The sequence below is a fragment of the Callionymus lyra genome, chromosome 8 (genome assembly GCF_982586985.1).
Source record: "Callionymus lyra chromosome 8, fCalLyr1.hap1.1, whole genome shotgun sequence".
NCBI classification, from domain to species: Eukaryota; Metazoa; Chordata; class Actinopteri; order Syngnathiformes; family Callionymidae; genus Callionymus; species Callionymus lyra.
The window spans coordinates 10,368,591-10,396,585 of NC_141825.1; the positions used below are offsets into that span (position 1 = coordinate 10,368,591).

Genomic DNA, 27,995 nt, shown 5'->3' on the forward strand with positions numbered 1-27,995 from the left:
GGCTGCGTCCCATTATTCCTCAAGGTCATTCCTCAAGGTCAGAATCCCACAAAGAGCGAGTGCTGTTTCCAACACTCAGAAGACGAGTGTAAGGGTCGTAGGTCCCTCACTCTTGAGATCGTTCGGGACCTCCTTCGGAAGTTGGTGGTAAAGATAAGTTAATATAAGACTATAAGAGCTGCGTGTGTTGACGACCAACATAAAGACCAACGATGTTCGCTTCTCTTTGGAATCTAATCCAGCGACACTTCCGACCTGCAAAGGTCGGTACCATCGCCTCCCAAACCACACGAGCGGCACCACAGAGCCGCACTTTGTTCCCACAGCTGAGCTTCACTGCAGCACCTTGAAGCCAAGAGGAGCAGGAGGAGCAGCTGCAGCTGGAGGAGGAAACACTGGAGCTTCTCACCTCCTGCTGGATGGAGATGAGACGCTGGTGTCGAGGTAGATTTGTTACTTTATTATTTTTAAATAAAAAGGACCTTAAGAAAATACATTCTCGATAAAATTTTTTTTTTTTTTACTTAAATAAATTTGTTTTAAAGACTTAATAATGTTTCAACTTCAATTCAACCCTTGTGTTACCTCAGGGTCAAAGTGACCCGAGGTCCGAAAACAATAGTTGTTTTATCCTTAGTGTTGCTTTTGGGTCAAGATGAACGACCTCCACCGCTTCATATGTCTGTATGGAAGCCAGGGAGGTCGTTCATCTTGACCCAGAGACAACACAAGGGATACCAAAAACACATTTGTTCATTTGAGTCTTTTTTTTTTATAGAATAATAAAGACAAAAATGTACCACAATATGTCTTTATGGCCTTAACACAATAGAAATAACTTCAATCAACGAAAACTCTTTATATCATTAAAAAATATATATTTTTTTAATGATCTATCTTAACTTATTAATATTATTATTAGATTAAATAAAGAAACAAATCTACCTGGATACAGTGGCGGATACAGAAGAAAATCTTTTATCTTCTTTAGTGTCACTGTTTACATTCTGCTCTGAACTAAATGATTTCTCATGTGTTTTAGGAAAGTTTGAGTTGTTTTGACCACATGACTCATTTCTTTTATACATTTAATTAATTTTTTGGATCATGTTGGACTCTGCAAAATCCTGTTTCCGCCTGTCGGGACACAATCGCTCCACTTGTTCCTGCGATTACATCGTCAGTCGCCCACATCCCAGTCTAAATATGAATAGCATGTTGTTCTCCAGCAAATCCCCCCAAAATACAGTCAGAGAGAGAAAACTGTTAAAATGACCCAAAACGACTCTAGTGTTCATGGATCTGGTCTTGGGTGATCTTTACTGTTTCCACGACGACAACAGGAAAGGGTTATGGATCAAGAATATCTCTTTCATACAAAAGGTTGAGATGCTTTAACTTATCAAGAACCCTCAGTGTTATCTCCCATCATGCACCGCGAGGAGCGAACAGGCTCTTTGTATCGCTGGAATTTCAGATATTTGGGATGTGATGCCTGATGTTTGGCAGAGCGGCGGCACAATTCCTGCGTCCTGGAGTTCTTTGTTGGAACATGATGCACGTGGAGCGGCATCCTGGGATCTTCAGATTTAGTGGAATAAATGTCGTTGACAGTCACGGAAAAGGAAGTAAAATAGCTGGATATATAAGTTAAGTTAATTAATACATTTGAATCTACCTAAGGATGGTGATTAACAAATAAAAATAAAACGATATGTTTTAAGTAAATGGGTAATTGGGTTGATGTTTTTTCTCTTTCATTAATGCCATCTTATTTGGGAATCCTGTTTACATGCATAACAAGAAAATTATATTTGTATACACAGCAATCTTGGCCTTTGATGGCAATCATTACCTTTTTTTATACGAAAATTACGATCGTTTTTCACCGTTTTGCAAAAACCTATATTTAATAACAATAAATTGTTTTGTTGCAGTGAATCTTTGGAAATGAAATCTTGTTTTCCATAACCACACCCCCTCTGCTGTGATTGGTACAGCATGGAGGTTTGTCACTGCGTGTTATCAATCCCGGAAGTCGCCACCTCCAAGGGACTCGTTGTATAAACAAAGCCTGGCATGATTACAGCTGGCTGGACGAGGAGTGAAGCCATTATTACATCATAATGGACTCCGCTCTGGTAAACTCTCGTTCACCCAGATTTCAGAGCAACTAAGGAATAAGTAATTTCAGAAAAAGTTCAAAACCTGGACATGAGGGACTTACTGCATCTTGGACTTCAACATTTGAAACAAGTGTCAGGAAAGTTGGTTTAGTTATCATTTTACTCATTTTCTAGGACTTATGTGTTCGTCTTATGTTTTCTTGGCCGTTTAGAGTTTTTAAATGTGTATACATTTTTAACAGTGTATTGCTTTTGATTGTTCAAGCGCTTTGTTTTGCATTACTTTTGGCACAAAAAGAAAACAGAATTTGATCTGTTCACAATTAACATTAAAGAAACGTATATAATGTTAATTTTTTTTTTTTTTTACCCATTTATAGGGGAGTTTAAATTGTTCGTATTTCAAACCTTTAGCTGGGGAAGTTCCTATGTATGTGGAAACTTTTGAACAGTTAGTTTGGCACAACATCCTTCAAAATGGTCATTTAAAATCCTTCCAAAGCTCCTCTGAAACCCTTTTGATATTTTTTTTGGCACAGAAAATAATTGTGTTGAATTCACTGCATTGTGCGACCATCTTGGAATACTCCAAAGTCCTGACTTCATACAGAATGACGTGAATTTCCCTGAGAGTGATTTTGTGTAGCAGCAAATTACGATCGATGTTGAAGCATTTTCAGTTTTCTAAAACCCATTAAGTGCAAAAATTAAATAAAGTGATTTGCTTTTTGAAATAAAACTTTTAAAAAAGCCCAAACCCAACTAGTACTGCATGTTCTGAATGACTTTTCTACTTGAATTTCTCGAACTCCTGTGTTGTTCTCAGTATTATCTTTATCTTTAAAGTATGTACCTTTTTGAGTATTGTTTTGATTGTTTAAGCGCTTTGTGACCCTGGTCTCGAAAAGCTCTATATAAATAAATATTACTTACTTACTTGGTGACAGTAAGATGTGTAAGTTTGAGCTCCACCGTGAAAGATAATGCAGAAAACATACCTGTTTCTGCAAGTCAAAAACCTCACAGTAACTAAAGAACTTAAACCGACAACTTGTCCATGTTGCACAACTTTAATAGAATATCTTAACTAACTTTGTACAAATTGAAAAGAAATATTGCAAAGATAACAAATTGTGAATAAGAACCAGTTAAGGCCATCGCTGCACACAAGCCAATGTTGAAGGTTTGAAGACCGTGGCAGGGAGAATTCTGTGCGTCGTCGTTTACAATCGTACTTTGGGAGGAGGCGGGAGGCGGCCGACGAGCGGGCGACGACCGAGAGCAGTATAAAATACATTGGCAATGTGTTACATTTGTCGTTTTTTTTTTTTTTTTTTCCACAAACATTCTACTGGATTATTATACATTAATCGGAATACGTTGTATATTTAAACCTCGGTAGTTAGTTTAAGAAGGTTAAGGACAATTGGCGAACGTTAAAAAGAAAAAAGTGATGCGGTTTTTTAATTTTGGCAAACGAAGCTCGAATCGGCGACTGGACTCTCGCGCACATCGAGTCTCTTCAGATCAAGCCCTCATTTAATTCAGAATGTGTTCCAGCAACATCATCATCGGCAGTCAAGCGTTCCCTAAAAAAAACGCACCACTTCACCCAACGGCATGACACCAGAATAAATAGTCCCAATGACACTGAATATCGAACGAAAAAACAAAAGCTAAATGAAATGACACATTATTGATTTATAACAAAAGAAAAAAACACTTAACAAACCCCAGTGAAGTCAATTTTTTGTTCAGCAGGTTTCTGGTAAACTAACATTTTGCTTGTTGGCATAAAAAAACCCTGAGTAACTGATTTACCTCCGGAGAGATCTAAAGATGGGATCTTTTTTTCTTCCTATACTTGGATTCGCCTTTTGATCTTCTCAGCAGCTCACATGTGACTCTAAATGTTCACCTCTGGTCTTTAATGAAGGTAAACAAAAAAAAGGGGGTGGGAGGGGGGGAGATGGATGCAAGACAAAATAAAAAAAACAAACAAGTCATGCACAAATTATAAACGCAGTCTGGATGGCGTTTCTATTGCGTCTCACGAGTTCTTAAGGGGGGGCAGAGTTCGCCAGAGAGGGGAACTTGCCGATCGGCCGAATATGTGGATTAGACGGGCAGCAGGTCTCCGGCACCTACGGTGGGCGTGGCTACTGCTGTTTGCATTCTGCAGGCTGAGGTTGCTCTTTCTGCGGAGAAGGAAGACGAGAGGTTAGGGAGGAGGACGGCAGGAGGTTCACCAGGAGCAGGAGGAGCAGCAGGAGGAGGAGGAGGAGGAAGGTGACGAAAGTTAACCTGGATTGACAGCGGGGGACGTTAGAGTGAGGGTGAGGAGAGGAAGACAAGAGGGAGAGAAAAAAAACCACCTTCGGCTAGAAGCGTGATCGGAGAGAGAGAAGGAAGGATAAAAGGATGGAGCTCATCTAGGGGTTTGTTCTCCCTTACCTACAAATGCATGGGTGAAAATGTTTACGCCTGTGATGGGGGGCGGGGCGGGGGGAGTCCAAGGGGGGAGACAGGGAAAGGACAAATTAATCATCGCTCAACAAACACGGAGGTCATCTATGATTTTGCCAGAATCACGACAGGGATTCTCATCTTGTCAACTTCCTCTACAGCCACATGCTTTTTCTCAAGACTCTTAAGCCCAGGAATCACCGACCGCTCCCTCCAGCGTTTGGCTACGGAACAGTCGCCGTTACGATCTCGTCGATCGCTCGACATACTCGAGTCTATCATTTCACAGGCGCTCCACCCTTAGAAGCAGCTGACGCGTCTCACACGAGACCTTCCTCGGGAACACACACGTCGATCGACGTTCAAATGTCGCGTCTGATCCGAGACACGAGAGCCGTTGCATCTACTGAAGGTTTGCACTGAGAAGAGAAACGTCGACTCACCGTGGGATCAGCATCTCCCTCGTCGTCGTCGTCATCTTCGTCTCCCTCCTCGTCTCCCTCCTGCAGATTCAGACGTCAGTTCATATGTCCGCGCTCACAAAACGTGCGGAGAAATACGACTACGAACCTCGTCGCCTTCGTCCATCTCCTCCTCCTCAAACTGCGATTTGGGACAAAAATAAAATCATTTGGTCAATCAGGCAGTTCAACTTGTCAGAGTTTGTCTAATGTCACTCACACTCTCGTCGTCCTCCAGGGCTTCTCCAGTGAAATACAGCACAGCTCTGGGAACTATTCTCTCGCGGAAAAAGTGACCGATCTCAAAGTCTGTGGCTAGAGTGAACTCCGAGTCCTCGTCCTGTGGAGGCGCGACAACAGGGTTGAAAATATGCGTCATGGGAGAAGATTATTTACAGTAAGTAAGGAGGGAAGATGTGCTCACCAATTCACCGTCTGGTGAAACTGAAAAATAAACGGAAGGAAATGTTACAAAAGTTATTCTTAACTTATAAGTAGAGACACGTTTATGATGACAAGACTATTTTAGTGAAATAAAAAACTACGATTATTCATCAGGGGCGTCAAACTCCATCAAAGTTCCCTTAACCGTTGTCTCTGTATAAACTTTGACATCCATTCCTTATCTAATCTTAATGACATCTCCTCAGCACGTCGACCGGAGTGACGTGATGCCAGTGAAACAAACTCGTTCAAACAGGATGAAAAGGGTGACGAACAGAAACAGATACCTCGAGTTCACTATAACTCAAACTCTGGGAAGTTATGACATAAATACAGTTGCTGAAATGTCAAGTGGATGATGGCTCAATACCCAAAGGGCGTCCCACCTCTGAGCAGCCACGCCTCAAAGCACACTTAAAACGGATCTATTTTTAGATGCCGGTCATAAGTCGAGGCAAGATGGAACCGGCCGGGCGATATTTGTTGCGCGCTGAGGTCAAAGACGGGAGTCCGGACATGTCTGCCTCGTTGAATGTTTGCTGCCCCACTTAGACCAGATGCCACACAAAGGTCAAGAATTTAATTCAATACAAAGTATAACATAATATTTTGAGTCAAATATTAAGTTTGTGGATGACAGTCGTCATATAACGCAAATTAATCTATAGCAAGAACACATCGTCTTAGAAATAGCGAAAGAAAACGAGTCGACTCTGACGGCGAGAACTTTAAGGGTTGATATTTGGCGCCACCTATAGGGGAGTTTAGCTCATTGCAGCAACCATTATTACTCACCTTTGATAGGGTTGAAAAAGTTGAAGAATGAGTCGTTGGGAACCTGCTTGGTCACGGTGCGAACGGTGCCGCGGCCTTTATGCTTCTGCTTCTTCTTAATAGTTTTCACAGTCACGTCCTTCCCTTTGTGCCAGTCGATCTGACAGCTGCGGAGAGAAGATCACCAGACGGTCACGAGCGTGGCAGAGCAAAATGTCCAGGTGTTTAAATGTTCCGTCGCCGTACCCTTCACAGTCCACGATCTCTGGGCCCTCGAACGAAAAGGGATCGGCCGTGTCGGGCTCCGACTTCATCTTATAGACTTTAGTGAGAACTGCGTTGTTGAAGTAGCCGTTGGGCTCAAAGTGGAACTCTAATGTGAAACTCTGGAGGAGGAAAAAACATGACTTGCAAAAAACAAATGCTTCAGAATGAATCCCACGGTTCAGTACCAACCATGGGCTGCCCTGGCTCGGAGAACTTGACTTGAATATCTTTCAGGTGCTGTAGAATGGGCTCATCGTGTTCCTGTCAACAGTTGATTTAATCAACAAACTTTAGGAAATAAAACACCACGTCGAGTGGGAAAAAAGATAATTGAAATGAACCTGTAGCATGTCGCTGAGCATGTCCACACTTTTGAAAATGGTGAGCCAGAACTCGGGGATGCCTTTAGGGTCACTCTCTGGTGTCGCCGCCTCTTTTTTTGTGTCCTCAATTGAGGCCTTTTCCTTGATTCCCTCCTAAGAGTAATAAAAACAAACGTATTATTACATAATATTCGGTACATTAGAAGAAAACTTAATACATTTAAAAAATGCAATATTAAAGAAGAAAGCAGGTGGAGCAAATATACACATCTTAAGTTACTACACAGCTAGATTACAAAACACACAATGAAGTGTGAAGGAAGTCAGACTTACAGCTAGTTCCTCCTCCTCATCTCTGTCGCTGTGCCACTCACACTCCTCATCTGTGGGTTCCACTGAGCCTGTGACGATTTCTCTCCTCTGAGACAAGAAATCTTTAATTACTCTTTAATAAAATGAGTGTTGCTTGACGGCACGTGTGTAAAAACAATCAATGTCTGATCCACAATCTGCAGATGTACAACATGCACCGACAGGTGGTCGAGCCGTGTGCAGCTGTCAGTCATCCGTCAGACTGCGACTGTGAACGGCTCGGTTCTTGTCACCAGCTCTGGAAATAGCCTCCACTGACAAAAGAACAGATGACTACTTGTTGCGATAGTATTTAACTTAAACTCAAAAGTGTTTCCACGAGAAAGACGCGCAACACTTAATGCAGATACATTGACGAGTCATTATGGGAAAACATGCCAATAAGAAAGAGCAGAGGAGGTACCTGGTCAAAATGTGGCTGGTAGAGTGCAGCATACTTCCTCTCGAGCTCGTGGACCTCTTCATAAAACTTTGCTTCGATGTTGGCACATTGTAGCTGTAGCCTCTTCAGAGCGTGCACTCGCCTCTTCACAGCTTTAGGAAGCACGCTACGAACCAGGAAGCATTAAACACGGTCAATTAATGTGTGGGAAGAAAATGGTGGCAACTGGTAAAAAGTCAGACCAAGACGAACAAAAAAAACCCTCAAGAGACCCTTTGATATCAAGTTGCCATTTTTTGGCGAAGAGAAAGTCAAATGTATACACCAGTACTGGGAATGATTTGCATAGAATCTATACTCTCTCCACTCTATACAAAAATAACACCCTCAAACATTCATGTATGTGGTTTTTTTTTGTTATAATCAACTTTTGGGTTTATAAGATCTTGTAATTAGCCTGTTTTAACGGAGATTAATTTGTAATTGTTTTAAATATTTGGTAAATTAAATTATTTGTAGAGCACTTACAATGGTAACAGGAAATCAGCGTAACTGTCAGTGTACATTTGAATTTAGACTTCAACATTCACAGTTGTATTTAAAGAGCATTAAGGAACTTTAAATGCACTGAAACTACACACTGATATACCTTTAAATGGAACATTTTAATTCTGAATCCTCTACCGTCACTGTTTTGACATGATCTTAAAACATATATTTTGCAGTTGGTCAAAAACAATAGTCCCACACAAGAGAAATCCACCCTTAAAAACAGGTTCTGATTCACGAGTAAACACTTGCCTGGCAGGTTTGGAACCAATCCTTGTGGAAGCAACAGACAGAGAATACTGTGATAATTATGTTTGACAGTTTCATACAGGTTGCATACAAATTAGGTGTGAATGCATCCATTTTTAATATGACAAACAATATCCCACATCAAATGGGTGAAAACAAATAAATATATTGGCCCGTCACAAATACAAGAACTACTCAAGGAGAAATGTACAAAGATGTATATCATATTGCCACATAATGCTACAAACCTCTCCAGAAGGTGGAAGCCAACGGGTTTATCTCCCTGCCCAGATGGATTTTGAATTCCTGTTTCTCCTTTACCTGCAAATAAATGTGACTTCAGTTATGTTTGATGACTTAAAAATAGATAAATTGAGGACCCACACTGTTAAAAGGTAGTGAATTAAAAACTAAAATCAGGCTGCCGAATCAGAATACAAACATCAAATCCTGTGAAACAATGCAGGCTATGACGGGACAAAACATTATCATCAGCCGAACTTTAAGGTCATATGGATTACAGTTTGTTTGTTTTTTACAAAAGAGTGTTTAGTAGAAAACAAGTTATTTTACCTTTATTGCCTTCCATGACCAGGTGACAAGTTCTTGGTCTGTTATAAACACATAAAAACCGTTAGAGATCTTCATCATAGCAGATGTAGCCAATATGAATCGATTGTCAATCCGTTTTAAATCCGGTACATAAACATATCGTCGCTGTCTTCGATCCCAAACCGATGAACATGTTATACCAAGTTTGACACGCGCAGGCCGATGACGCATTGACATGCTAACGACAGCCGGCCTTTACTTAGCATTTGTGAATGCTAACATTTTTCGGTTAACACACGTTGGCAGTCAGTTTACGCAATTCTAATACAGTCTAAACGGTATATACGAATATACCACTTTAAGTAACCAGAGATTGGAGATTAAAAAATAATGCAGGGGCGGTGTCAGAAACACAGCTATCACGCAAACAACGTGCTAGCTAACACAACTTTTCACCATTTTCCATCACGAAACAGCAAATAACAGCAAAACTCAACGAGGCATTCGGTCGGAATTGTATTGTATATGGTGGTGCTCCGAGCAGGATTTATTTTAATCAAAAAACAAAACGGTGTTTTTTTATTTGATAGCGGTTTTGCTGGCTGCTAGCTTAACATGCTAATAGCGGCTAGCTGTTAGCGCGGGGGGGGGAGAAGACATAACAACACGGGACGCGCAGCTAAAAGACCCCCGGACAGATGACCGGCGAGGGGTTCACGTTATCTACTGCCTCCGGTCACACGACAAACGAGTCTCTAAATATTTAGCGTGTTTTTTTTGTTCGCTTTGTGTCAGTGGCCTCACCGTTCAGATGGACGGAACACGAGCTCACGCGTCTTCAATAAACCCCCACGCGCGGACTCGCGTACACGCGCTGCAGCATGCCGGCCTCTGATTGGTCAGCGGGTGAGGCAAGACATTGTGATGCATTCAAGTCCAGAGGAAACCTTGGTTCTCTCAGGCTTTGAATCTTTCTTAGTCCGCCTGTAATACACATGTTTTAAATTTCCTTTGACATTTTCTGTTATTGTATGTTCTCCCCGTGTTGCGTGGGTTTACTCCGGGTACTCCGGTTTCCTCCCACAGTCATAAAACATACAGAGGTTGATTAATAACTTGGGGTAAATTGTCCATAGGTATGAGTGCGTGTGTGAATGGTTGTCTGTCTTTGTGTGGCGTCCTGTCCAGGGTGTCCCCCCTGCCTCTCGCCCTATGATACTGGGATAGGCTCCAGTCTCCCCGCGACCCCCGATAAGGATTAAAGTGACTGTCTTGACTTCTGTTCATCAATTTTAGGAAGAAAAGAAAGAATAACAAATGAAAGGATAGACTTGAATGACCATGAAAGTATAGACTATGTTGCATGTATGCTGACACGTTATTTTCAACAAACTAGATTTGTTCTCATGTCAGGAAGTTAAGTCTAAAGTGCAGCGAAGTTTTTACGTGTGTAAGGTGAGTATCGACCAAATAATTGTACCGTCTATTGTTATTTTAAATAAAATGTCCAGCTTGTTATTGGCTATTTTTTTTTCAAACAGCCAAATATGTATGTACTAAGAATATATATCCACCTAAATACATAATATAAACATGTCAGGAAGTTAAGTCTAAAGTGCAGCGAAGTTTTAACGTGTGTAAGGTGAGTATCAACCAAAAAATAGTTCAGTTTATTGTTATTTTAAATAAAATGTCCAACTTGTTATTGGCTATCTTTGTTCAAACAGCCAAATATGTATGTACTAAGCATATATATCCACCTAAATACATAATATAAACTCACACTTTTATATTATTATTTTATTATTATTACCACTGTACATATATTGTATATACAATATAACCATCAACACTATTCTTTTTGTAGATGTATCCATCATCATCCTCATTTATCACTCTTATTCTTCCATATAAGACTTATACTTCTATATATATATATTCATATGCTTCCATATGCTTTCATATAGAAATATTCTTTTGTACCTTTTTAATATTTAGATTTGTTCTTCTGTCTCCACAAAGTCACTCCAAAGTACGGTACATGCTTTTCATATTTATCTTTTTTAATATTTTCATTTAAAAGAACGATGAATTAGAGGCTGAAAACACAAGTAAATAAAATAAATCTACTCTTTCTTTATATGGATATATGGAGAAGATAGGTATTAGTATTTTTTATAGTTAAAGTGGAAGAACTAGAAGTATTGATAAATATTGAATTCAATTAAAAGCAAACCAAATTGTTGCACAATCAATTTGTGCACGAACAACTACACAATGCAAAGAAAAATAAATAGAAGTACATATTAAAATACATTACATAAACAGCCATATTTGTATGTGTATATAAACATTGATTTTACATTAATAGCATTTAGAAATGAAATAAAAATATTCCAATATTATTCCAATTCAACTTGTTGTTTATAAGTGGTCATTGATTTCTGTGTAGTAAATTGAACAAAATACATCTAAGAATAGTAGTTAATAAATCCATTTTGTGTCTGATCATTAATCTACTATTTGCCTTTTAAGTAGAAAGCTAAACAAATCTTGATCCATTGGTTCACAAGTCATGTCTTCATGTGTAGAAATGTTACTCTCTGAACATTTGTATTGAACACAAGTGAACACGCTCCAGTGTCGATGTCATCAGAGGCTCTTACACAAAGTGTCTCATCTATTTTACGTAACCCGCTCCTTTTTAAACATCGTGCTCCAACGCGAATCGTGGATTAAGGCACAAATACTTGTGTTTTCGATGGTACACTTGAGAGGAAGTGGCAGTGCTGGAACCCCTCAGGGGAGGATTGTGGTGACCAGACTTTGTGCCTGTCACAGTGTGACATTTACCAGAGAGGATCTGTACCCACAGTAAAACATCAAATGTGATTGTGTCGCATTTAGTCGGAGAAACTGGAGCTGCAAACGCTGGATTTAGAAACAGAAAACGCTCGAGTTTAAAAGTGGAAAAGGCAGATGATTTTTTTTTTTCTTCTTAGTCGAGCATGGTCAATGTTTTATTGTGTTGCCATCTAAAATAGATTCAATCATGTGACTTTACCCTCAATCTTTTGCACAGTCTCTATGACGACAAGAGCAAAACAAAATCTAGAACCTTTTCATGTGACGATGTACATTGAATGACTTTTCTAGCTTTTCTCCTGGTAAACTTCATCAGTTATTAGCTAAGACATACAGTATATATTAGAACAGATGTGCCTTTGAAATTCATTAGTAAGAAAAGATAAAAGAATACAGATAAAGATATAAAAAAAGTCTGATCTTGACATTACAAAACAGCTTAATCTAGCATACTTCTTTTTGTATTATTATAATTGTAAGATTCGCAATTTAATGAGTAAACGATTTATTTAAATAAAATATCTCGCATCCAAAGATGATCATATAAAGGCACAGGTATTTTCGTCAGATTTACTATAATTAAATATATATTTATGTATATTACAAGGGGCAATACATTTTAATTAACAAGAAAAATGCATTCATTTATGTCAACAAAAAAATCAAATAGGTAAAATAATTGTATTCATTTATTTGCTATTAGGATTTATTAAAAACAAAAAAAAAATGCTTTGTCAATCAATCTATTGTTTGTTTTTTTAAGCATCATTATTTATACTCAAAATCCCAACATTATTATTTATATTATAGTTTCTCTGTTCATTTGTTGTATCATTTCTGGCTTCAATGACTGTGAAAACAAACGATGCTCAAAACTAAATCTCCAGTTATTTAACCTTTTTACATTTCTCAAACTGATCATTCAATGTCTGAGAATTTAATTCAAACAAACATTTAATTTAAATAAATGTGAGGTTTAAAAAAACAACAAATAAAATGCAGTGTCATGTCAATTAATTTATTGTTTTTTAATCATCATTATTCATACATTTTTTTTATTTTCTCAATCTTTATTTATACCAAGTTTTAAAATGTAATTAAATAATATTATTTATATTACAGTCTGTCTGATTTGTTGTATCGTATCTAAATTCTATGACTGTGAATAGAAATAAGTTTAAAAAAAAAATCTTCCATGATTTAATCCTTTTGAAATTTCCCAAATTGATCGTTAAAATTCCAAGCATTGCTAAAAAAAAATTAAACATTTAATTTAATTGGAAGTGAAAAATAAACCAAAACCTTTGTTAATTACTTTGTAATTTATAGTTTTTGATCTTCATTATTATTCATTTTTTACCTGTGTAAAGTTTTATATGACATTTATAGGACCCATTAAAATTCTGTATATTTTCCGGCTTATATGTCTGTGAAAACAAATAAGTGGCTAAAAACGAAATCTCCGATGATTAAACCCTGTTGACATTTCCCAAATTGATCATTCAATTTTCCGAGCATTGATGGGCGGAATGTGCAAATGACAGCTCTGGATAAAGAGGTACTTCCTGTTTCTGTTTGATCAATGTAAGTAAATTCACTTTTGAATTTTATTATTTCATAACTTACTTTCATCCAATGCAAGCACAGGATTATGAAAAAAAAAGGTTGAAAACAACAGTATCTTATTGGATTGGATCATGATAGCACTTGTTTTTCCGTCGATTGAACACGTAGCAGCTGCGCGTCTCCTGGGCTCATTCCACCGGGGTATTGGTTTTGTGAATGAAGTGGTCCGACTCCCAGATGGAACTATCGATGTGACCGGAAAGGAGAGGACGACGTGTGCGACTCATCCTGACCCTGCATCCTTTGTCGTCCATTAAGCTGCTCCCATTTCGAACGCATGGCTAATGGCCTATCTGTACACCGTAATCAGACAGACTCACACAAACGCACTGACTGTAACAATAAAAAATAAAAAAGCAGCGACACTGAAGCAGCTGCAGCCATTACCCACAGTGTGTGTCGAATCAGAACCACAAAGTCACCAAGTCATTTACGCGGCTTGATGTTTTCCGCTTTTAAAGTGTGATTTACTTTCACCCTCAACAAAGAACCATTTAATCATAACCTGTCATCTGTTCCTACTTCCATAAATAAACACCTTCAAACACCCAAAATAACCGTGTCCCGGAGAATTACGTAGCACACCTTTACGGAATATAGATGAGCGCTCGCTCTATAATCTAAGCGTCACAATTTTTGACACCGAACTTCTTTAATCTGGACAGTGAAGGATTTTTCAGAGGACGTTTTTCTCGCTACATTAATCCCATAAATCCATCAGAAAGGACTTTTTGACTAGAAAACTACGTCAACACGGGAATCATTTCCGTGCCATATTTGTTGCTGTTTAGTCGACAAAACCTCTTGTTTCAATAATGACTTTAGGTCTGGTTTTAAACGATCATTCCTCACTTGTAGATCGAGTTACATCACGTGAGAAGGAGCAACACCTGCGATGAGGTCTATCTGAGGCTCTAGCCATCACGCCGCTGCAGCAGGGGCCCCGAGGCTGCAGGCTTGACAGGGGCCCATTAAGAAAAGGTAAATCTAATTTGGACTTCTCCTCAGCTGCCGTCGTGTCACCGCTGGAGGGCGGGGACGACAATATCACGACCGGATTTGGGTTGGTTTCTGGAAGAAAATGGTTTTGAGCGAGCGGTTCACTTCCCAGCATTTATGTCGGGACGGGCGAGGGCAGGGGAAGATGCTGAGTCAGGGATCCGAGGAGATGGTTTTATAGCTCGTAAACTCACTTCATAATGTTATGTAAAGCTTCTTTAAAAAGACGTGCCTCATAAATAAGAACAAGGTTTAATGTCTTAAAAGAAAAATATCATTAACATCGTTTTTTTTAGAAATACACATGAATGGCTGTATATCTGTTTTAATAAAGATTTAATCTTTTTGCTCTTTTTTAGTTGAAAAATATTAAACTTGCGTTCGTTAAACATGATTTAATAAAAATACAGTTGATTCTCAGAAATATAAATGTGACTACGCTGACGATATGTGTCATTATCGGACATCCCGCATTGATTTAGGGTTGCTAGGTTAGTTGGGTAATGGGATAAGAAATCTACTGCAACTGTTCTAATGAAACATCATTTTTAAACTGATGGCGCCACCTACTGACCTGTAAACAACATGAAACTGCTTCATGAAGCTTCATCAGACCATCAGATAACATAAGGAACAGAGATTATCAATGTAAAACAATGCAGAGAGACTGACAATAATTGAAAATACAGAGTTATTGTTTGGTAAAGGAGAACAAACACAGAGATACACACATTTATTTAAACGTGATTACGTTTGATACACATGTTTAAATAAAGAAAAACAATCTAAATATCTTAAACTTGATTATTTTTTGTTTTAACGTAATAATTGAGGCCAAGAAAGCTTAACTTAACCCATCTCTTGAAATGTTTTCTTCTCAAATAAATATTGAATCTGAATATTTCTGAAATAAGCAATGATTTAACTTTTTAAATCTTAATTCTTAAAATATAAGGCTGAACAAAATAACAAAAATAAAAAAACAGTAGAAAAGTTCTGATAACTGACACTTGGAGAGAGCAAACTTTGTGTAACAATGAGCAAATATTTCTTCACACTTGAAATAAATTAACATTTTGCTTGGAAAATATAAAAATAAAGTGTGTATTTGATCTCCAGAGGCGACATCTTGAAGCCCTGCTGGGAAGATGAAGCCTGACACACGAGTTATGTTTATGAAACAGTGAAGTTATCGGATGTGACATTTAACTCGCTGGTGGAAAACAGCGATAAAGACAAAAAACAAGGGTCACCTCGAGTGTGGATAATATTTCAAAGGGAGGACCTTTAGCAGTAAATGTCTCTTAATCCCACGTTTGCATTATTATCCACACATGATAACAACGTTAACAACAAATAGAAAAATACAATAATTCAAGTAAGTTGACCTCAGAGTAAACTGAGGTCAAGTCAACCTGCTGGAAGTGTGTGTGTGTACATGTGTGTGTACATGTGTCACACAGCTGGTAATGGGCCCCGGTGGCATCAGGTTGACAAACGTCAGATGACACGGACCATTGAACAACACTCCCCGACACTCGCCCACTTTATGCCGACGCTGTCAAATTACACGGACGGCGTGGAGGAGTCGTTTGTGCGATGAGTCATTCCGCTCGGCAGCTGGAGTTTTGCAGCCAAACAATTACAGTCGTCGGGCACAGATGCCGTGATGAAGAGAATAGATGAAGGACTTCAGTTTGACTGAACGTACGACTGGAAAAGATCAAGTATTTAATAGTTTTTTCACCTGATATTTTCAATTTTACACTCTCACGGACTGGTATATTTTGCGCTTGATGGATCTACTGACTCCTTCAAGAAACATCTTAAGATGTTTTTATTTGTTCAGGCTTTTCCTTGATTTTCTGGAACTCCTGTTGTGTTATCAGTTTTATCTTGATCTTTAAAGAATATACTTTATTGAATATTGTTTTGATTGTTTAAGCGCTTTGTGACCCTGGTCTGGAAAAGCGCTATATAAATAAAAATTACTTACTTACTTACTTACTTTACTTTAATCACAACATCATTCAAGCTTTGCCAAATTATACAGATTAAATACAAATAAAAAGTACAAACAAATGTGAAGAATAAAATAAACTTTCTTTATTCATTTTGTTTTGCCCCACGATCCAAACCTGGTTCTATTATAATATCATTGTAATATATGTAATATTTATTTATTTATTTAATTTCTCTACCGAGATAATAATTTATACAATTAGTCAAAAATTGGGTATTGCTCTGAAAATATCATATTTTTATCATCCACAAAATGAAAATGAACTTTTAATTTGAGTAATAAATAAGGAAAGAAATTATTATATTTCTTATTATTCTAATTATAAAGTTTCTTTCAAACTATAAGAACAAAATATCATATTAATCAGCATTTTTTATTTTTATTTAAGGGAGAGTCTAGATGTTTCGAGATGACTTAGAAGACGTCCAATAAGACTTGAAAACTACCTTTATTGAAGTAAACGGTCGTGTCTCCCTCCGACGGACGAGTCGTGTCCAGGTGAGTCGTGACATCGCCCAGAAACGTGGAGGACTGTGACTGATGGTCCAGCTGGTCTCCTTTACTACAATTAGTCTGTCTGAATTCACACAATTATGCCAGGAAAAGACCGACAATAACAATGCTGCCAGCGAATCAATACATAATTGTAATCATTATCATTCGGGCGTCATTTGTAGTCAAGAGACCGACTCTTTGAAAAAAAAAAAAAAAAGACTTGGATAGACTGAGTGGCATTTTTGACAAAAGATAACGCTTTTGTTAGGTGGAAATAATAAGGTGATGATGAGTCATTCGGTTCAAGTGTAAACGTCAGCTACAGGCGAAAGTAAAAGAAGCCATGATTAAAAAATGGCTTTTTTAACAATATTTCAACCAACATTTTTTGCATTTTTATTATGAATTTTCAAATGAATATTACATTTCCAATGAATAACACGATAAATAACATCATGTGACATTGTTGAATAATAATTAGCCACAAATATGATCAATTGCAATTAAATAATAACATTATAATTTGTGCTTCTTCTTGCTTTTGCTATTATTTTGCAACTTTTTTTGGGGTAAATTCGCTTTTTGTGTGGATATTTTTCTGCATGTTAAGGATCAAGACAACAGTCACGCCCTGGAGACATTGATGTGTGTTTTATTTGAAACACGTCAATATTGTAAACTAAAGGATGAAGTCAACACTGGGGGGGCTCGTCTCAAACACAGCAGAATATAAGTGACTAGAACTGAATCTGTCAAAGTCTGTTACTTTATGAAGACACTTTAAAAAAAAAAGATAAATAATAATATATATTTTTTTTAATGATGAATTTTGAATTAAAAAAAAGGTTTTCTCATCTTTTTTTTTAGGGAGATTCACAAATTAATTTGATACATTGATTTATCTATTAATAGTATTAATAATAATAATAACAACAACAACAACAATAGTAATCATAAAAAGAAAAAAACATTAATTTCTATTATTTAAAAAACGTTAAAGTTATTATTGTTATAAGTTTGTGTCTTGTGTCTTTATATACATAAATAAACAGAAGTTTTAATATAAACTGTAGCTAGCATTTTAAATATATTTATTATTTCTTTCAGAAAAATAAGATTTATTGATTTCAGTTAATCTGTCCCTTTGCACTGAAGCAAAACACTGAAATTAAATCTTTATAGAAGCTTCCTAATACCAACCATTCACCACAGATCATTTCCTTGCTTGTCACTATTGTAACTCCATATAAAATACTTATTAATAAAAAATAATATAATGATTATAATTATTTTTCTTTAATAAATATATCTCTGGTTAAATGTTGTCTTTTATGGTCTGACATTTTTGTTGCAGAGTCACTAATTATAATAAAGTCACTTCATCAGGTGGGTCACACTGGATCACTGCGCCTCGATTTAATTTTCGGCTGCAAAGCCACACGTCCGCGACACACAGCAGACCCAGAGAGAGCAATGACGTTTATTCAGCTCAGCAACAGCATCATCAAGTGAATTTGTTCCGCTTCCAACCCAGGACTTTGGTGTTTAACACAATTTAAAAAGCGATGTAAAGTGCCCGCGGGCCCCTGGAGATAAGGAGATTACCGGAGGACCCCTGGTCACATGCTGCCACAGCAGCAACCCCACGAAAAAGGGAGCAGAGGAGGTAAATGACTCTTCCCCCAACTGATGGTGCAGGATGGAAATGCTAGAGATCAGTGCTGCAGCCTGGGGGCCAACGCTGCTTCTCCTGGTACACAACGAAAGAAGGAATAAAGCAAAGCGACAACGAGACAGGGACCACCTTTGAACCCTGTAGGTTCCTCCATAGAAACGCCACGTTCCATAAAAGGACGAGGAGACATCGTGGAGCTTTTCACATGAAACATTAAGTTAAAATAATAATGCCAATGTTCAAATGATGCGAGTCTGAGGGGAAATTATTCTCTTAAATGACTCTCATTGCAGGCACAACAGAACAAACAAGACATGTCACAGATTCACAAAAGCATAAAAACTGTATATACTGTATATATATATTATAAATATTGTATATATAATTAACAAGTGTGTATTGATCTCAGGATGTTTCCCTTTTGATGAAGGCAAAAGTACTGATCCACTTTCCAAGACTATATATAGGGTCATATAGGTTTGTATATGTTTCTATATTTCATAGAATTGTTAAAAATATCCTAAATTGATTTTTTTTAAACAATTACAATTTTCTTCTTTGCAATCACGACCACTTTGGATGAATACATTAAAAACAGAAATTAATTTATTAACTTTAGAACATGGTTATGTCTCTGAAATGATAGATAGATAATCAAACTAAATTGTTGGATTTTAACTGTGAATCATTTTATATACAGTATTTACAGTAACAAACGCCTGTAATTGATTTTATTTTGCCAATGATAGGTAAGGATGTACAATATGTACTGTACTACCTAATGTACCAATACTCTTTAGTGGTGCACAAGACCCAAAAAGCACTGCAACTTTCATTTTTAGTGTCATTTTCTTTAAAACATTTTATTAATATATTATACTTTTTACATTTGTGAAGGATTTCGGACAAATCCGTTGGTCTCTATCATTAACAGCAATTCGTAGTATGTTTGTTTTTTTGCCCAGTATGGTAGGACTGAGCATCTTGTTCTGAGTTTATATATCAGGTTTAGTTTAATGCCATCTTTGCTCTCTTTGTTTCTCTTCCTGAGAACATAAAGCCATGAAAAGACGAGCACTCGCTTGACATTTATTCAGAGGAAGAAGCAATTATCCAGATAATTGTTTTTCTTTCAAGGTTGTTTTACGTAATGTCCATAAATAATGTTATCAAGTGATCGGTGAACATTTCTCATGATTGATTTTATGAACCATTGAGGAGGAAATGTAGATTTTTGTTTTGTTTTGTGTAAATTAGAGACAAAATAGTAGCTTGGAAGCTTTTTGACTGCTGGAAGAAATGATTCAGTTAAATCAGTTCAATATAGATCTAAATCTATTTTCCCAATTACTTATTAGGGTTAAACTGTTGCAGTTTATTAGTTCATAAGGTTTTCTAAAAGTTAAAATTCACATTCAAATCCTTTTCCAAATTTGTTAATGTGTTTCAGTTTGTACATTTGTTTCCGAATTTGTAAACGCATTTCAGTTTGTATATTTGTTTCCAAAATTGTAAATATGTTTCAGTTTGTACATTTGTTTCCCAATTTGTAAATGTGTTTCAGTTTGTACATTTGTTTCAAAATTTGTAAATGGCCAAGTTTTTGGCCAGGTTTTAAATGTGTTACAGTCTGTAAATAATGTTCTGAGTTTGGAAATATGTTTCAGTTTGTTCATTTGTTTCCAAGTTTTTAAATGTGTTTCAGTTTGTATATTTGTTTGCGAATTTGTATATGTGTTTTAGTTTTTACATTTGATTCTGAGGTTTGTAAATGTGATTCAGTTTGTACATTTGTTTCCTAATTTGTAAATGTGTTTCAGTTTGTACATTTGTTTCAAAATTTGTTAATGTGTTTCAGTTTGTACATTTGTTTCAAAATTTGTAAATGTGTTTCAGTTTGTACATTTGTTTCCCAATTTGTACATGTGTTTCAGTTTGTACATTTGTTTCCCAATTTGTAAATGTGTTTCAGTTTGTACATTTGTTTCCCAATTTGTAAATGTGTTTCAGTTTGTACATTTGTTTCAAAATTTGTAAATGTGTTTCAGTTTGTACATTTGTTTCAAAATTTGTAAATGTGTTTCAGTTTGTACATTTCTTTCCCAATTTGTAAATGTGTTTCAGTTTGTACATTTGTTTCAAAATTTGTAAATGTGTTTCAGTTTGTACATTTGTTTAAAATGTGTAAATGTGTTTCAGTTCATAGATTTGTTTCCAAATTTGTTAACGTGTTTCAGTTTGCAAATTCTGTTTCAGTTTGTCATCTTTTTTACTGTTTGTAAATTTGTATCAATTTGTAATTTAGTTTACATACTTGTTGAAAGTCTATTTCCAAGTTAGTAAATGTGTTTCAGTCTGTATATTAGTTTTCAAAGGAATAACAGTAATAATGACAAAGACTGTATTATGATCTCCTTGTCATTTAATGACATTAAAATATGTTCTCATCTTTTAAAAACCTTCTGAATCTCTGGTCTGTCAAATAATAGTTGTGTTCAAGACAAGAGAAGCTGGTGTTTATTCACTGGAAACAGAGCAACAAGCTTTTTTTTTCACCTAATTTGTTAAATACATTTTTATAAATAACCTTTTTCTCAAAGATATTTTCTCGGGTAAGAGGTAATGAACATACGGGTCATACTGCGAGTCTGGAAAGGTCTGCGTTGAAAATGTGCGTTGATTGATTAGAGTGGAATTATCGTCTTTGACGTCACGGGCTGTGAACAGATTACCTTATAAAAACCAGGATCGAGTCTAAAGAAGCAAAAAGCGGCGGAAGCTCAGCACAGCCAGAGTGGTCCAGAGACCACCTTAGAGCCCTCTAAAGTCTTCTGTTGGCTCCTTAAAAAAAACATTTTAATATTTAAAGAAAGATGCCTCTCTCCACCAGCTCCACCTCCTCCACCAAGAGCATCCGCCGAGCTGCGTCTGAGCTGGAAAGATCCGATTCAACAACGGTAAATATATATATTTATATATATTTCTACTAATATTTGAGTTGATTTTTGTTCAATGGATCGAGTTTTTGGTGACGAATGTTCTAAATGGACAATCCAGCGTAAATACGCACAGGAGTCACTGGCGAATTACGCACAGGATAATCTGGAGAAAAAAAACATAAATATGTGGTTCATGTCAAGTTTTCTTATTTTTTATTGCTGAAATAGAGTTTTCGGTGCTTTTAAATGTATTATAAATGTATTTTAAATGTAACGTTTTCTAAATAATGCAGAAACGTGTGCGCGTAAAGATGCGCAATAGCACCTGTCGCTTTTTTATTCTCCAAAAAGAGAATTATTACGAATTTTTATTACGCAAAATACGTAATACCGACTATATTTACTGAGAAAACCAAACTATTTTTACTCCCAAACAGTCCCAAAGGTTCCTGGGCAGGAGACAGAGTTTGATCGACGACGCGCGCAAGGAGCGAGAAGCGGCGGCGGCGGCGGCGGAGGCTGCGGAGGTGAGCGAGCAGATCGTGTTCGAGGAGGACGATGGGAAAGCTCTGCTCAACATCTTCTTCTCCCTGAGGAGCTCCAAGACCCCCGCTCTCTCTCGAGCCCTCAAAGTTTTCGAGGTAGGAAAATCAAAAAATGATTAAAAAAATATTTATTTAACGTTACATTTTGTTATAAATTAATAACATATTAAAGAAAGTGTATTTCTTTAAATGTCTTCATAAAACATTTTTAATGTGATTAATGAATATCTGAGTAACATATATTTGATAATGAATAAATCCACAATGGCTCTGTTTTTATGTTTGTTATTTTATTTCATTCTTTTATTCTGTTCTGTCTCCACAAAAAAAACATATGTTGTATTTACAATACTGGCAATACATGATCTTTATAGTGGCTATAAGACTTTTTTCACTTTGTTACTTAAATATTTTATAGAACATTTTATACCTAAATTGGAATTTTGCAGTGTGACACTAATTTTCTCCAAATTTAAGTAAATGTTACTCGTTTTTTATTTTTTAAATGGGATGAAATATAATGATCATCTTAAATAAAACACACATTTTTTACAATCATTCTGATTAAATACATTTTTAAAAAAAGGGGAAGAATCGGAGTGGAAAGTAGAGTCGTATCCTCTCCATTGCAGACATTCGAAGCCAAGATTCATCACCTGGAGACACGACCGCGCAGGAAGAACAAGGACAACTTGGAGAGCCTGGAGTACTTCGTCCGCTGTGAGGTTCACCTCTCCGACGTACGAACCCTCATCGGCTCCATCAAGAGAAACGCAGAAGACGTAAAGACCACCAAAGAAGTGCAATGTAAAGTCTAACCTAATCCTTGCATTCTCACAAATAAACCTCATTAAACCTTTAATTATTTCCCCCCCTAAAACCAGTTCACTGGTTTCCAAAGAGAATCGCAGACTTGGACAGATGTCATCATCTTATCACAAAATTCGATCCCGACTTAGATCAAGAGCATCCGGTAAGTGCCGACTTATACGATGGTAAACATTTATTTCTTTCAAATGTGATCAAAGTTTGAGTGATTTGATTTGGGCAGGGATTCACAGACCCGGACTACAGACAGAGGAGGAAGATGATTGGAGACATCGCCTTTAGATACAGACAGTGAGACTAAAGCTTTTTGACTAATATCGTTAAATGGGGGGGAAATCATTCCTGGTCGCGCTAATGTGAGCGTACACTTGCTATTGCAGTGGTCAGGCCATTCCCAGAGTGGAGTACACGGAGGAGGAGATCGGCACATGGTAAATGCATTTGCTGTTAGCAATGTCGTGTTTTAAAATACATGTTATTTTCTCGACAGGCGTGAGGTCTACTCCACCCTGAGGGACTTGTACTGCACTCACGCCTGCACCGAGTACTACGAGGCTTTCTGTCTGCTGGAGAGGAACTGTGGCTACAGCCCCAACAACATTCCCCAACTGGAAGATATTTCCCGTTTCCTCAAAGGTGATCGACGGATGAATCTCAGTCGAGATGAAAGAAAAAACCCGCTAACAACTCTGTCCACACAGAACGAACCGGCTTCCTGCTGCGTCCAGTTGCCGGTCTGCTGTCTGCCCGGGATTTCCTGGCCAGTCTGGCCTTCCGGGTGTTCCAGTGCACCCAGTACATCCGGCACGCCTCCTCGCCTATGCATTCCCCCGAGCCGTGAGTAGCCAAACTTTTATTTTGCAGCCCACGAGCTTGAAGTACAACAATTAAATTATTATTATTGAGATTCTACTAATAGCTTTTCAACAGAACTTCTAACGTTTTCTTTTTCTCCCATTATGTTAGATCTATTTTCCGCTTTGTTTTCTTCCTACATTTAGTTTAGTTTTTTTTACCGGCCTTCAATAATGGATCTTAAGAAAAACAGTTGATACCACATTTAATACAATTCCTCTTACATCCATCTTTAGTGGATATCCCCTCCTTACATCAAGCGTTCAGTTTTAGAGAATTTCATCAAAATAAATCGCCCCAAAAATGATCTTCAACCATATAAAGTTCTTGGCGGCCACCCTTATTTGGCCCACAAATGTGAGGTTGCCACATGGTTTGCATCATATTTATAGTTTTCTCTATTTCCTTTTTTCTAATTTCACACTGATAGTTTTCATTTAAAACAAATATTTACCCCCGGGCAAGGAGGATGAAGCTTCATTAAGCAGTGTCATGTTGTTCACAGGTCAGTAGGTGGCGCCATCAGTTTAAAAATGATTTGATGTTTCATTAGAACAGTTGTTCAAAACAAAGGAAAATAGTGCAGAGACCGCCATCTAGTGGAGTCTGAGAATAATGACTGCTTCATGAAGATTCATCAGACCATCACTAATTTATTGAGGTCAGGGAGGTCGTTCAACCAGGGATAACTGAAGGGAGACCAAAAACACATTTGTTTTCAGACCTTTGGGTGAACTTGACTCTGAGATAACACAAGGGTTAAGTGTTGCTAAATTACATCATTAGATCCTGCTTAGAATACTTCGTTTTTGGAAGTTGTTAACATGATTTGATTCTATACTGTGTTTCTTTAAGTCATGAAATTTTCACCTTTGTGGAGGTATGAGCTCTCTGAGTGCTTTCCTAGTTTAGAACAAACTCCTATATATTTATATGGAATAATTTACCAACTATTGATCTTGTGTCAAATTGCCAAGTTTATCTGTTTATTCTGATTTTAAAGTGTTGAAACTTCCTCTCCTTGTACTGAACAAAAGTTATCTTTCCCCCAAGGTAGCACAAGCTTCATCCCAGAGACAAAAAGATATACAAAGTTTTATTCATGACTATTATCTTTATAAAGGATATAAAGTGTGATAGAGATAAACCGCTCGCTTTTTTTTAGATGCTAAACAATATCTTCAAATGTTCTTCATCCTAAGCACACAAGTTCTGTAGAAAGGCTACTCAATTTATATATAAATTCTTAAAAACAAATATCTTAATTAATATCAATTAATTTCAAGCTATTTCGGGCCACTCTAAATGACAAAGTGAGCCTTTTTCACTTAGAACCTTTTGTTTTCGGATCAAATCTTTTGACTAGATATTTTAACAAATATATACAAAATATGAATGCATTTGAGTCACAGAAGACGAGTGTTGAATAAATCAAATGCAACTTTAAAAGTTAAATTAAAGCCGATCATCGGTTGTGACACTTTTGTCTCCCCAGCGACTGCGTTCATGAGCTCCTCGGACACGTCCCCATGTTGGCCGATCGAACGTTCGCTCAGTTTTCGCAGGTACCTTCAATCATAATGTCTCGGAAAATAAACGAAAAATAAAACATTATAGGCCTTCTGTCAACTTTTCCAACTGTAACTGAAGCTTCATTTGTCTCTGACTCTGTGCAGAACCTCGGCCTGGCCTCACTCGGAGCTTCAGAGGAAGACATCGAGAAGCTGTCAACGGTAGGAAAACGTTCACATGACAGTGAATGAAAAGTTTCAAACGACCGTTTCATCACCGACAGCTCTACTGGTTCACCGTGGAGTACGGCCTGTGCAAACAGAACGGGGAGGTCCGGGCTTATGGCGCTGGACTTCTCTCCTCTTTCGGAGAGCTGGTGGTAAGTTGGTCGAACCGAGGGAAATGTCGCGAGGTTCTCACCCGACCGGACTCTTCATTCCAGCACTCTCTGTCCGACGAGCCGGAGACGAGGGAGTTCGACCCCGAGGCGGCGGCGGTGCAGCCCTATCAGGACCAGACTTATCAGCCCGTTTACTTTGTTTCCGAGAGCTTCTCGGATGCCAAGGAGAAATTCAGGTGCTCACTTATCTTATCGTTGCACCTCACGACATGCAGAGGCAGAGTAGAAACAGAGGAGGGGGAGGTGGGGAGGTCAACGAAGGACAAGGTCAGAGAACAGCCAACCAACCCCTGAAGCCACAGAAATTGTTGGGTCAGCCGCTGCAGCCAGAAACAGCTGTTATTACCGCCGACTTTCTTACCCAGGCAAAACTGTTGCCGTTGTATTTGGCGAACAGATCAAATGTTGCTCTGCCAGCAAGTAGCTTTGCTGCGTGTTTGGATAGTCTTGGGTCTGAAGTTGGTCCCATGACGCGCCTGACACTCTGGGCTGGGAAAATACGGGCCAGACGTCCTGAATGAAATCCATAGATGTATGTTAAAGAGTGAAATATCATTGTTATTAAGGGCGTGTCTGGCTTTTTTTGTGGTGCTGATCTACACAGAATAATACGTCCGAAGGTTTAATGTGCATATGTCAGACCAGGCTACATCCGTGAGAAACTCTGCAGCCTCACGTCTCCTGCCAAGTCTAAATATTTTGGAAGGGATACTTTAAGTAACAGTACGTGAAATCTAATGATATTCTGTGGGCTTCTTCGTCCGACATAACAAAATGAAAGTACGCCTCCGTGTCCTAATGATAACTATGAAGTCACCGGAGGACAAAAATAATAACATGAAGTTCATCACTCGTCTCGCCTTTAGGACGTTCGTGGCCGGGATCAAGCGTCCGTTCTCAGTGAGGTACGACCCGCTCACCAGCAGCATCGAGGTCCTGGACAACACGCTGAAGATCCAAGGATGTCTGGAGAGCGTGAAGGACGAGCTGAAGATGTTAACGGACGCTCTGGGCGTTATATCTTGAGAAGTAAACTTCTCTTCCTCCGATGCAGTGGTGTTCGCTTCTCGCCCTCCTCTGTCTGTGCTGGTGTGACGAGATGAGTGTGCGTCTTGTGCTGTACTTCCAGGATGTCCACGACGGGGTCGGACGTCGAACACAACTGTTGTGACCTCAACATCCAAAGATGAGATCCATTTGCGAAAATAAGGATATTATGAATGTACTAAAATACAGTGAATATTCAAGATGACAAACGTCTAAAAAGAAACAAGTCAAAATGTACAGCCATTTAAAGAGAAAATTCATCAAGTCATGCTTAAAATAAATGTTTGTTCAATGTCTGAAGATACTGGCAAAAGCTTTATTTTTGTGGATTAAACTTGTGTTAAATCTGTGTCTTTGTCAAGATAATAAACTAGACTTCATGACGACGTGTACAAAGTGATTGATCATTTTTAATCTCATGTCTGTGTGGATTCATATGAAAGTAAAGAAACGTCTACAGCTGCTTTTTTAATATTAGAAGAAAAAAAGGTATCTCAAGTATTTAGACTCAAAGAAGAGAAAGTGTAATTTAGGAAACAAAATATTTTTTAAATCAAAGTTTTATATAAACCAGCAACAAGAAAAAAAAACAATTAATTACGTGAATAAATTGCATTAATAATAATAAAAAAATATAGTATAAATAAGATTTGATAAAGGATTTAAAACCGATGCAAAGGTTTTAGTCTAAATGAAAATACATATATTGGGGTTTATTTTTAGCCAGATGGCCATATGTGGGTCAAACAACGGTGCCTAAAGTGTCATCAAAAATAAACTTAAACTATTTTTGTCCCATTGTTGAATGTTCAAAGAAAAAATTCCTTTCAAAAATATATATTTGAGTTGATGATTCAGTTAAAAGCATATAAATAAATCAAATAAATAAAGAAGGTGTAGAGAAAGTTGTCACAGGCAAAACAACACACACACAAAAATCCAAAAGTTATTTTCTTGATCAACTTCATCATTTAGATTTTGTTTGTAGGAATAAGCAGAAAAACTAGTGTTAGTTTGTACATTAGACTGAGTTAAGTAGATTATCATTCACATTAATATTTGTATTGTGATATATTGATTAATTTAAATACGCTTATTTCTATTATTCTGTTCGCAGTACATTTTTTTTATGTATTCTTAGGGTTTGAACATGATATTTTTCCATAACATTTTGCATTTATAATCTTAAAAATATATATTCATTTAGAATCTTTGATCTTT

General features: G+C 37.4%; 2 protein-coding genes across 3 annotated transcripts; one reads left to right on the forward strand and one right to left on the reverse strand.

The window, feature by feature from the left end:
* Window positions 1-3,177: 3,177 nt before the first annotated feature.
* nap1l4a (nucleosome assembly protein 1-like 4a) lies at window positions 3,178-9,858 on the reverse strand. Of its 2 annotated transcripts, XM_087796688.1 has the most exons (15): window positions 9,770-9,858; window positions 8,987-9,024; window positions 8,662-8,734; window positions 7,637-7,781; window positions 7,195-7,281; window positions 6,880-7,014; window positions 6,728-6,799; window positions 6,518-6,657; window positions 6,293-6,438; window positions 5,478-5,497; window positions 5,274-5,393; window positions 5,163-5,195; window positions 5,036-5,095; window positions 4,581-4,610; window positions 3,178-4,324 (listed from the first exon to the last, which is right to left on the reverse strand). In XM_087796688.1, exons 2-14 carry the CDS (start codon window positions 9,000-9,002, stop codon window positions 4,605-4,607), a joined length of 1,053 nt encoding a protein of 350 aa, XP_087652814.1. In that variant the 5' UTR covers window positions 9,003-9,024; window positions 9,770-9,858; the 3' UTR covers window positions 3,178-4,324; window positions 4,581-4,604. The 2 variants fall into 2 exon arrangements, with proteins under 2 accessions (XP_087652814.1, XP_087652815.1); XM_087796689.1 differs by lacking the exon at window positions 4,581-4,610 and having other exon boundaries at window positions 9,770-9,832.
* Window positions 9,859-21,464: 11,606 nt separating this feature from the next.
* Window positions 21,465-27,157, forward strand: th (tyrosine hydroxylase). The gene is made up of 13 exons (XM_087798263.1): window positions 21,465-21,605; window positions 22,025-22,228; window positions 22,765-22,939; window positions 23,017-23,105; window positions 23,184-23,251; window positions 23,341-23,391; window positions 23,451-23,596; window positions 23,662-23,797; window positions 25,311-25,380; window positions 25,492-25,548; window positions 25,611-25,706; window positions 25,770-25,903; window positions 26,594-27,157. The coding sequence occupies exons 1-13, from the start codon at window positions 21,522-21,524 to the stop codon at window positions 26,751-26,753; spliced, it is 1,470 nt and encodes a 489-aa protein (XP_087654389.1). The 5' UTR covers window positions 21,465-21,521; the 3' UTR covers window positions 26,754-27,157.
* Window positions 27,158-27,995: the final 838 nt, after the last annotated feature.

Coding starts and splice junctions, on each gene's coding strand:
- nap1l4a (XM_087796689.1), bottom strand. Junction 7,782..8,661: donor GGCTTCCACCTTCTGGAGAG/GTTTGTAGCATT, acceptor CCTGGTTCGTAG/CGTGCTTCCTAAAGCTGTGA. Junction 5,394..5,477: donor TTTCACCAGACGGTGAATTG/GTGAGCACATCT, acceptor GCGCCTCCACAG/GACGAGGACTCGGAGTTCAC.
- th (XM_087798263.1), top strand. CDS start 21,522: ATGCCTCTCTCCACCAGCTCCACCTCCTCCACCAAGAGCATCCGCCGA. Junction 23,106..23,183: donor ACTTAGATCAAGAGCATCCG/GTAAGTGCCGAC, acceptor TGATTTGGGCAG/GGATTCACAGACCCGGACTA. Junction 23,798..25,310: donor CCTATGCATTCCCCCGAGCC/GTGAGTAGCCAA, acceptor TTGTCTCCCCAG/CGACTGCGTTCATGAGCTCC.